Source organism: Cannabis sativa, chromosome 1 (assembly GCF_029168945.1).
Source record: "Cannabis sativa cultivar Pink pepper isolate KNU-18-1 chromosome 1, ASM2916894v1, whole genome shotgun sequence".
Taxonomy (NCBI): domain Eukaryota; kingdom Viridiplantae; phylum Streptophyta; class Magnoliopsida; order Rosales; family Cannabaceae; genus Cannabis; species Cannabis sativa.
In genome coordinates, this window is record NC_083601.1 from 70,236,259 (window position 1) to 70,247,606 (window position 11,348).

At 42.8% G+C, this 11,348-nt stretch overlaps 1 protein-coding gene across 1 annotated transcript; it reads left to right on the forward strand.

The window, feature by feature from the left end:
- The first annotated feature begins 2,999 nt into the window (after positions 1–2,999).
- Positions 3,000–9,039, forward strand: LOC133033690 (uncharacterized). Its single transcript, XM_061108722.1, has 2 exons — positions 3,000–3,439; positions 8,737–9,039. The coding sequence occupies exons 1-2, from the start codon at positions 3,034–3,036 to the stop codon at positions 8,766–8,768; spliced, it is 438 nt and encodes a 145-aa protein (XP_060964705.1). The 5' UTR covers positions 3,000–3,033; the 3' UTR covers positions 8,769–9,039.
- Positions 9,040–11,348: the final 2,309 nt, after the last annotated feature.

Consider the following 11,348-nt stretch of genomic DNA (forward strand, 5'->3'; position numbering starts at 1 on the left):
TTTTGTATGATTTATTAATTGGAAAATAAATGATTAATTATGTGATTATTTGGCTGAAGTAAATGTGTTATATTCCCTTTTTCTCACATTTTCAACACTTAGGCAATTTTAAAGGAAATTTCAAAAAAACACACACACAACTCTCTCTCTCTCTTTCGGCCAAACCTTGAGCAGCAAGGAGGGGATTTTCTCTTTGGATTTTGGCTAGTTGTTCATCATCTCTTAGGGTTCATCTCAAGCTAGGTTGGTTCATGTCTCTCCTCCTTTAATTTCTTGAAAAACTATGTGAAAAATGATGATGCATGCTTGAGTTTTGAGTATTTGTTGCTGCTGTGGTTTTGTTATTTTTCTAGGGTTCAAGTATGATTATTTTGATGATGATTGAGTTGTTTGAATGCTTGTTAGTTAGGATTGTTCAAGCTTTTAATTTATATGTGAAAATTGATGATTTTTGTGAGAAAATGCATGTTTTGTTTCTGTATAATTGCTGGGTGTTTTTATTAGTTTGCAGAGGTATATCTATGCTAGTTTAAGGTGAATTAAGCTAGTGGATTGCTTAGTTAGTTGGTTTTGCTCAAGCTTGAGTTTGAAACTCAAAGCTTGAGCTTTAATGGTGAATTTCGTGTATGAGGTTTCTGGGTAGGTTTGATGCTTTGGTTTTGTTATTTGGGACCTATTGAGGAGGTCTGGAAAGTTTGGGATCAATTGGGTTCGAATTGGTCAAGATATGTGAATTTTTGCTTGCTGCCTGCGAGGAACCGGAATTCCGGTTGAGCATCCGGAATTCCGGATGGGGTCCTGAATTTTCCCAGAACCGGAATTCCGGTTGGGCAACCGGACTTCCGGATGGGGGATTTTTCAGAACCCGAGTTTTCCTCGTTTTTGGGTTTTTAGGGGTATTGCCATGCTTTTTATCGATAGGGAAACTTTTAGTTTCGAGTTTTAGTCCCCGGGAAGTGATTTAGCATATCACTTATAGCGTTGTGGTTTTTATGGTTTAGGAGCCGATGTCCGCCGTTCGGCCTTGAGTTCCGGTCGGGTTGACCGCACACTGAAATCGGAATCCGGAGTAAGATTAGTATAACAGTATGCATATGTAGTTTACATGTTTAGCGTGCATGTAGGAAGCCTGTTAGTTTACATTAGATATGTATCTAGGCTTCGAACCACCCAACCCTGTCACGTCGGTACAGGCTGGAGTATGACCCGCAGCCGGAGTATGACCGGTTCGACCGATCAGGCTGACACTGGTTGGTGGTTCAGTGCTATTGACCTATCCCGTCGGTACAGGCTGGAGTATGACCAGCAGCCGGAGTATGACCGGTTCGACCGATCAGGAGGATACTTGTCAATAGTACCGTCCCCTGAACGTTCAAAACTCGCACCATGTTGGACATGGCGGAAGTGCTCGCACCATGTTGGACATGGCAGTAGCGGGACTCAGTATCGTGTTGGACACGGCAGTCTGTTTTATGTATGATATTATTATGCTTTTCTTACTGAGTCTGTCGACTCACAGTTTACGTTGCATGTGTAGGTAAAGGCAAGGCAGTTGCTGATGGACCGTGAGCGAGCTTATGGGGTTGTACATGTCGGGGCGGTTAGGCCTGGAGCGTACGATCCTCGGGACAGCACGGCTGAGATTTTGTAATTGTCGTTAGACGACTTTATTTTGATGTAAAAGTTGAACAGTGAAAACGTTTGTAAATATTTTATAAATCGGGATCCCGTGACTTTTTGCAAAATGGTTTATAAGTTAATGAAAAAGCAAAAATTTTAATTAATCACGTTTTTCCATAAACCTCGTTGATTAGCAACGAGCTGCACAGTACGTTTAAAAATCACGTAATACGCCTAAATTAGTTAGGGTGTTACAATTTGGTATCAGAGCCGCCAGGTTGTCTTCCGAAGATCGTCACGACATGTACAATCATCATCAGCAGTTAGCTCGGTTCACGGTTCAGTAAGCCTTTATTGCTTTAGTAGTTTATTTTATTCAGTTATGAAAAAGAAAAGCCTGTTAGGAAGCATGTTAGTAGCCTGATAGTAGAATAGGCGCATGTTTCATTTCTAATTTCCAAATTAAGCGGCATTAGTAAGCTCGCCCTGAATACGACCTGATATGCCAACTCTTGGTTTCGCAGGCGGTTCTAGCTAGATGGACGCCAGGCGGACCACGAGGAGTCAGGGCAACTCAGTGGGGTCGAATCAGGGAGAGGGAGCTCGGTTTCCCCCACCTGCTAGGGGCCGAGGCAGAGGTCCCCGAGGCAGGGCTCGTGGTCGGGGTGATGAGAACCCACCACGGGCGCCTGTGCTCCCCCAGCCGATCAGGGAGCCCCGAACTGGGAGTTACGGTTTGCGGAGATGCAAGCCAGGATCGAAGAGCAAGACCTCGAGATTCAGAGGTTGAGACAGCAGGGTGCTCCTGCAGTTCCAGTGCCAGTAGTTCCAGTGGCACCTGCCCCTGCTGCCCAGGCCGAAATGGTAGTGGCGGCCCATAGATTGGAGCCTTTGTATGAGCGGTTCCGGAAGCAAGCACCTCCGGTATTCCTGGGAGGTCCAGATGTGTCGAAAGCCGAGCAGTGGCTTACGGTGATCACCAGAATTCTGAACTTTATGGGTGTCACCGGCAACGACAGAGTGGTGTGCGCCACCTTTCAGTTCCAGGAGGATGCCCTGGTATGGTGGGACATGGTGTCTCAGATTCACGATGTCACCACCATGACTTGGGAGAGGTTCCAGGAACTTTTCAACGCGAAGTACTACAACGAGGCGGTTAGAAGCGCCAAGAGAAAGGAATTCGTTCACCTGACCCAGCGGGAGAACATGAGTGTCACTGAGTATACAACTCAGTTTGACCGGTTGGCGAGGTTAGCCTCGGGTATTGTGCCGACCGACTTCAGTAGGAAGGAGAAGTATCTGGACGGGTTGAATCCCAAGATCAGGCATGACCTGATGATTACCACAGACGACAGCACCACCTACGCTCAGATGGTGGAGAAGGCACTGCGAGCTGAGGGCGCAGTGGGGTGCATGTCAGAGTCAGCTAGTACTCCGATTGGTGGCGGAGCTCCTACCCCTCCTGCATCAGGATTTAGCAGGGGGAGTAGTGGTTCGGCCATTGATCAGAGGAAGAGGGCACCCACTGCTTCCGGCGGCTCGAGCCAGAACAAGAGGTTCCGGGGGAACCAGAACAGAGGGAGTCGTCCTGGTGGTAATGAGACTCGCTTCTCCTACCCCGAATGCCCTACCTGCAAGAGGCATCATCGGGGAGAGTGCAAGGGGCAGGGATGCTTTCATTGTGGCATGCCCGGGCACTTCAAGAGGGAATGTCCCCAGCTCCGGCCAGAGGCACCGAGAGCTCCAGCGATACCCACTCCAGCCAGGGTATTCGCGATCACGCAGGCTGATGCAGATGCCAGCCCATCAGTTGTTACAGGTCAGATTCTTATTAACGACTCGTTTTATTCAAAGGTCGTTTGATTCTCGGGGCTACACGTTCTTATGTGGCGGCCGAGTCTTTAGTAAGTTGGGTAGACCCTTTGATAGATATGAGTCGTGGTTTGGAACCCCGTTACTCGCGGAGAATTGGTTATCTCCAATAGGTGGATTAGGTCTATGCCGATCAGGATAGATGGTAGAGAGTTAAGCGCTGATCTGATAGAGATGAGCTTAGTCGAATTTGATATTATTTTAGGAATGGATTTCCTATCTAAATATTCGGCGAGCATTGATTGCAAGAGGAAGATGGTGGTCTTCCAACCAGAAAGTGAAGAACCGTTCGTATTTGTGGGTTCGGTTCAGGGATCTCGGATCCCGGTGATCTCGGCTATGTCAGCGAGAGAATTATTGCACGGTGGGTGCTTAGGGTTTCTGGCCGTGGTGGTGGACACCACTCGGCCAGACACCATTCGGCCAGAGGACATCAGAGTGGTTCGGGAATTTTTGGACGTTTTTCCCGAAGAACTTCCAGGGTTACCACCTCATCGGGAGATTGACTTTGTGATTGACTTGGCACCAGGGGTGGATCCGGTTTCTAAAGCCCCGTATAGGATGGCTCCAGCTGAACTTAAGGAATTGAAGATTCAGCTCCAGGGGTTGCTTGACATAGGGTTCATTCGGCCCAGTGTGTCACCTTGGGGAGCCCCGGTTTTGTTCGTGAAGAAAAAGGATGGATCTATGAGGATGTGCATCGACTACAGAGAGTTGAACAAGCTGACGGTGAAGAATAAATATCCATTACCTAGGATCGATGACTTGTTCGATCAGCTTCAGGGGAAGACGGTCTTTTCTAAGATTGACCTCCGTTCGGGTTATCATCAGTTGAGGATCCGAGAGGAGGACATTCCAAAGACGGCTTTCCGCACTAGGTATGGACACTACGAGTTCCTGGTTATGTCATTCGGACTAACCAATGCTCCTGCAGCATTCATGGACCTGATGAATAGAGTATTCAAGGATTTCCTCGATATCTGTGTGATTGTGTTTATCGACGACATCCTCGTGTACTCTCAGTCAGAAGAGGAGCATGAGTTACATCTTCAGATGGTACTGCAACGACTTCGAGAACATAGACTCTACGCCAAGTTCAAGAAATGTGAGTTCTGGTTGTCTCAGGTGTCCTTCCTAGGGCACATAGTGAGTAAAGATGGGATCAAGGTGGATCCCGGGAAGATCGAATCCGTCAGGGATTGGCCGAGACCGAAGACAGTGACAGAGATCAGAAGTTTCTTGGGGTTAGCTGGGTACTACCGTAGGTTCGTGGAGGGGTTCTCCAAAATTTCAATGCCCCTAACCGAGCTTACAAAGAAGAATCAGCGATTTATCTGGTCAGATAAATGCGAAGCTAGTTTTCAGGAGCTGAAACAGAGATTGATTACTGCTCCGGTGCTAGCTTTGCCTTCGGACAAGGAGAAGTTTGTGGTCTATTGTGACGCATCCAAACAGGGTTTGGGGTGCGTATTGATGCAGGCCGATCGGGTTATCGCTTACGCCTCCCGTCAGTTAAAGGATTATGAACAGCGATACCCGACTCATGATTTAGAATTGGCCGCAGTGGTATTTGCACTGAAGATTTGGCGGCATTACTTGTATGGTGAGAAGTGCGAGATCTACACCGACCATAAGAGTCTCAAGTATTTCTTTACTCAGAAAGAATTGAACATGAGACAGAGGCGTTGGTTGGAACTAGTGAAGGATTATGATTGCGAGATCCTCTACCATCCCGGGAAAGCCAATGTAGTGGCCGATGCCCTGAGCAGAAAGGGTCCCGGGCAAGTGGCTAGCATGGTTCAGATCTCACCTCAGCTAGCAGAGGATATGGTGAGATCCAGCATTGAGTTTGTGGTAGGTCAGCTTCACAACTTAACGCTGCAATCTGATTTGTTAGAAAGAATAAAAGTTGCTCAGACGACAGATCCGGAGTTAGTGAAGATCCGAGATGAGGTATTGGCTGGTCAAGCCAAAGACTTTTCAGTGTCAGACAGTGGGATGCTTTTGTATAAAGCCAGGGTTTGCGTCCCGAACAGTGTGGACTTGAGAAACGAGATCTTCGAGGAGGCTCATTCTACTCCATATTCTCTACATCCCGGCACCACCAAGATGTATCAAGATTTGAAACCGTACTTCTGGTGGAGCGGTATGAAGAAGAATTTGGTAGAATTCGTTTCGAGATGCCTCACGTGTCAGCAGATCAAGGCTGAACATCAGAGACCAGCAGGGTTGTTGCAGCCTCTAACCCTACCAGAGTGGAAATGGGAGGACATTACGATGGATTTTGTGGTCGGGTTACCTAGGACCACGGGTATGTATGACTCCATCTGGGTAGTGGTGGATCGATTTACGAAATCTGCTCATTTTCTGCCGGTTAGAACAACGTTTACAGTGGATCAGTTGGCAGAGTTATACGTCAGGGAGATAGTGAGACTTCACGGGGTACCGAAGTCTATAGTTTCGGACAGGGATCCGAAATTCACCTCCAAATTTTGGCAAAGTTTGCAACGGGCAATGGGTACAAAGCTAAAATTCAGTACAGCATTCCATCCTCAGACAGATGGTCAGTCCGAAAGGACAATTCAGATATTGGAGGACATGTTGAGAGCCTGTGTTATGGACTTTGAGGGTTCATGGAATAAATACCTACCGTTAATAGAGTTTTCATACAACAACAGTTATCAGAGTACGATAGGGATGGCACCCTATGAACTGTTGTACGGTAGGAAGTGCAGATCCCCTATCCACTGGGATGAGACAGGGGAGAGGAAATACCTAGGTCCGGAGTCAGTTCAGCGGACCAATGAGGCAATAGAGAAGATTAAAGCCAGAATGCTTGCCTCCCAGAGCAGACAGAAGAGTTACGCAGATCCGAAACGTCGAGATGTTGAGTTCCGAGTAGGGGACCATGTGTTTTTGCGAGTATCTCCGATGAAGGGGATTAAACGTTTCGGGAAAAGAGGCAAGTTATGCCCTAGATTTACAGGACCTTTCGAGATTCTCGAGAAGATAGGTCAAGTGGCATATCGGTTAGCATTGCCTCCAGCTTTATCAGCAGTGCACAACGTATTTCATGTCTCAATGTTGAGAAAATACGTTTCAGACCCCTCTCATATACTCAGTTATGAGAGCCTTCAGCTTCAGTCAGATATGTCCTATGAGGAACAGCCAGTGCAGATCCTGGATAGAAAGGATAAAGTCCTTCGGAATAAGACCATAGCGTTGGTCAAGGTTCTCTGGAGAAACAGTAAGGTGGAAGAAGCCACCTGGGAGCTAGAATCAGATATGCGAGCTCAATATCCGAGTTATTCGTGTTAGATTTCGGGGACGAAATCCTTTTAAGGGGGGGATAGTTGTAAAGCCCGCTTAGTTAATTTGGAAATTAGCAGTTATTTATGTTAATCAGGAAATTATTTATAGCTATTTAAATAATTTATCATTAATATTTATGGAATTCAAATATGCATATTTATGTCATCAGCAGTTTTTATATTTCGCATTTCCGGTGTCCGGTATTTTGGAACGCGGCGTTTGGCTCAGTAGAAATCACAACTTAGTATGTTAGTATTTTGGGGACGGGTTTAGACATTGGGAATGTCGGGAATGGCCGGGAATTTAGAATGTCCCAAAAATACCCCTTTAGTATGTTTTGCATGATTTTATGGTGGAGGGGCAAAATGGTCTTTTTGCCCCATTAGTGTTTTGTTTTGTATGATTTATTAATTGGAAAATAAATGATTAATTATGTGATTATTTGGCTGAAGTAAATGTGTTATATTCCCTTTTTCTCACATTTTCAACACTTAGGCAATTTTAAAGGAAATTTCAAAAAAACACACACACAACTCTCTCTCTCTCTTTCGGCCAAACCTTGAGCAGCAAGGAGGGGATTTTCTCTTGGATTTTGGCTAGTTGTTCATCATCTCTTAGGGTTCATCTCAAGCTAGGTTGGTTCATGTCTCTCCTCCTTTAATTTCTTGAAAAACTATGTGAAAAATGATGATGCATGCTTGAGTTTTGAGTATTTGTTGCTGCTGTGGTTTTGTTATTTTTCTAGGGTTCAAGTATGATTAGTTTGATGATGATTGAGTTGTTTGAATGCTTGTTAGTTAGGATTGTTCAAGCTTTTAATTTATATGTGAAAATTGATGATTTTTGTGAGAAAATGCATGTTTTGTTTCTGTATAATTGCTGGGTGTTTTTATTAGTTTGCAGAGGTATATCTATGCTAGTTTAAGGTGAATTAAGCTAGTGGATTGCTTAGTTAGTTGGTTTTGCTCAAGCTTGAGTTTGAAACTCAAAGCTTGAGCTTTAATGGTGAATTTCGTGTATGAGGTTTCTGGGTAGGTTTGATGCTTTGGTTTTGTTATTTGGGACCTATTGAGGAGGTCTGGAAAGTTTGGGATCAATTGGGTTCGAATTGGTCAAGATATGTGAATTTTTGCTTGCTGCCTGCGAGGAACCGGAATTCCGGTTGAGCATCCGGAATTCCGGATGGGGTCCTGAATTTTCCCAGAACCGGAATTCCGGTTGGGCAACCGGACTTCCGGATGGGGGATTTTTCAGAACCCGAGTTTTCCTCGTTTTTGGGTTTTTAGGGGTATTGCCATGCTTTTTATCGATAGGGAAACTTTTAGTTTCGAGTTTTAGTCCCCGGGAAGTGATTTAGCATATCACTTATAGCGTTGTGGTTTTTATGGTTTAGGAGCCAGTAATCCGCCGTTCAGCTTCAGTTCCAGTCAGGTTGACCGGCACACCTGAAATCGGAATCCAGGTAAGATTAGTATAACAGTATGCATATGTAGTTTACATGTTTAGCGTGCATGTAGGAAGCCTGTTAGTTTACATTAGATATGTATCTAGGCTTCGAACCACCCAACCCTGTCACGTCGGTACAGGCTGGAGTATGACCCGCAGCCGGAGTATGACCGGTTCGACCGATCAGGCTGACACTGGTTGGTGGTTCAGTGCTATTGACCTATCCCGTCGGTACAGGCTGGAGTATGACCAGCAGCCGGAGTATGACCGGTTCGACCGATCAGGAGGATACTTGTCAATAGTGCCGTCCCCTGAACGTTCAAAACTCAGTACCATGTTGGACATGGCAGTAGTGCTCAGTACCATGTTGGACATGGCAGTAGCGGGACTCAGTATCGTGTTGGACACGGCAGTCAGTTTTATGTATGATATTATTATGCTTTTCTTACTGAGTCTGTCGACTCACAGTTTACGTTGCATGTGTAGGTAAAGGCAAGGCAGTTGCTGATGGACCGTGAGCGAGCTTATGGGGTTGTACATGTCGGGGCGGTTAGGCCTGGAGCGTACGATCCTCGGGACAGCACGGCTGAGATTTTGTAATTGTCGTTAGACGACTTTATTTTGATGTAAAAGTTGAACAGTGAAAACGTTTGTAAATATTTTATAAATCGGGATCCCGTGACTTTTTGCAAAATGGTTTATAAGTTAATGAAAAAGCAAAAATTTTAATTAATCACGTTTTTCCATAAACCTCGTTGATTAGCAACGAGCTGCACAGTACGTTTAAAAATCACGTAATACGCCTAAATTAGTTAGGGTGTTACAGTAGTAGTAGTAAACGCCTCGTAATAGGATCTGAAAGGTTGAATTAACCACAACCTTTCCTCCACTATTACTCTTCCTTAATCACAAAATCATTGATAATGTGAAATTCCTCTCTATATGTCTACTCTCTTGGGATACTGGATTCTATATCTTTGGCAACTACTTTTGGTTAATCAGAAAATTAACACTAGTAGTTTAAGGCAATTTGGAATGATGCCAAAAATGTATAGAACTTTCCTTAGACTGAATAAGTACCTTTCCTGCAGCTTTAACATTCAGTCTCTCTCTGGTAGACCTGGAGACTTTAGATAGGTTTTTACACTTCTCCAAAATCACTATTCCACCCCCAGAGTAACCACCATCTTATCAGAAAAATTTACTAGCACAAAGGCAAATTTCGAAATCTGATATGGTGTAGTCTAAGAGTTTTAAACACACCCTTATAGACTAACATATAGTTCCTCTTCTTAATCTTAGGATTTACTTGATTTTCTTCCAATGTTCTTCTCGTGGATTAATCTGATACCTACTCATTACTCCCACTCAACAGCAGGTGTCTGGTCTAAGGCATACAAAAGCATATCTAAGACCTCTCACTGTTGATATAAGAAATTATTTCATGGCTTTATCTTTTCTGGAATAGTTGAGACTTTTCCTAAGATAAATAAAATCTATGTCTAAGAAGTTGTGAAGCTTCTATAGATTGCCATTAGAAAGAAAATGCTTCAGCATCTTACTAAAGTAAGTTGCTTGCATTAGAGTAAGTAATTATTAGGTATACCACAAGCCATAGGTTTAGATAAACTCAAACCTATAATACTAGGAACAGGAAGTTTGTTAAGTCCATTGAATAGACTTATAAACGAAAATTTCCTTTTATGTCCTTGTAATAGAAAACTTTAGGTTATTCCATGTGAATGGATTAAACCATAGTTCTATTGGCTTTCTTCTTATTTTCTTATCTTGACAATCCATTACTTGTTTAAACTCACAATGGATTTTAATCACTAGTGTCTCCCAAGTCATAAGAAGGTGAGTTCCTAGAAACTCTCCCACTACCACAAGGTACCTTGAATTATGTCTAAGAAAATGGTATTAACCTCTTTGGTTGTGACAAGACAACAGAGGCAGTGGGATCATCATATGTTATATAAGATGATAGAACACTTTTTGGAATCAAGAATTAAATATCTCCTTTATTTGCTACTTCTTTTCAGACTTAGTCATTTTCTTAGAAAAGTAGTATTTGTTTGAACAAACACTTTCTTATCTATTGACAATGGGATGGTCCACCCCTAATCACTTAGAATAGCTAACAAACCATGGTTAACAGTTCTAGCTTTTCTTAAGATTTTGATTAGGTCATCTATGAATCTAGTAATGATTTACATTAAGTATACAACCATTACATCATTCTGAAATTGTATTACCATAGAAGGAATTAGGCAACGACTAGTAACTAATCATCATCATGCAACTCGAAATTTCTGGGGAGGTAAGTTTGGATATAATTCAAAAATCAATTTAATGATCTTTGAACTGCATATCTACTAACTATTTCTCCACCCCTATCAGTTCGCAAGATCTTTAACCACTTACCTTTATGGTTTTAACCATTGCTAGAAATTAATGAAATTTTTCAAACATTTCAAATTTCTTTGCATAAGGTATAATCTACAGTGATTGTTTTAAGAATACAACGAAAAACTCATATCCACCCCTGAATGTACATCCATCTGCGAATGAGATGAACTTACTTTCACTGGATATAGGCATATTAACTCTTTGCAGAGATTGATCTTGTCAAATCCACTATGAACAAGATACAAATGCCATAGATTAAAAAAAATGGTAGTGTCTATTGATGACATAGGTTTAGTTACATCAAAGAGTTCTTAGAATACTGCAAGTGGATCCTGGTCACAGAATACCTAACTCATATTCCATACAGTTTTAATCCATTAATAGAAGATAGATATTAAACACTTGAGAAAGTGTAACTGTATTGTATTCTGGAATTAGAAATATAAGAAAATTTCTGTTTGGATTCTAAAATTAAAGTCAAAGACTTAAATTTATACCAAATATAATGTGTAATTCTATCTTGGACCACCACTACTAATACAAACTCTAAGTCAGATTTGCCCATACAAGTAGGAGATTTCTAAGATTGAGGATTTATTTCAATTGGGAATAGAATTTCGGGATTATAATCATAAGCTTCATTTAATTTCTTAAGAGAAAATATAGAATGACATAAAATGATTTATAGA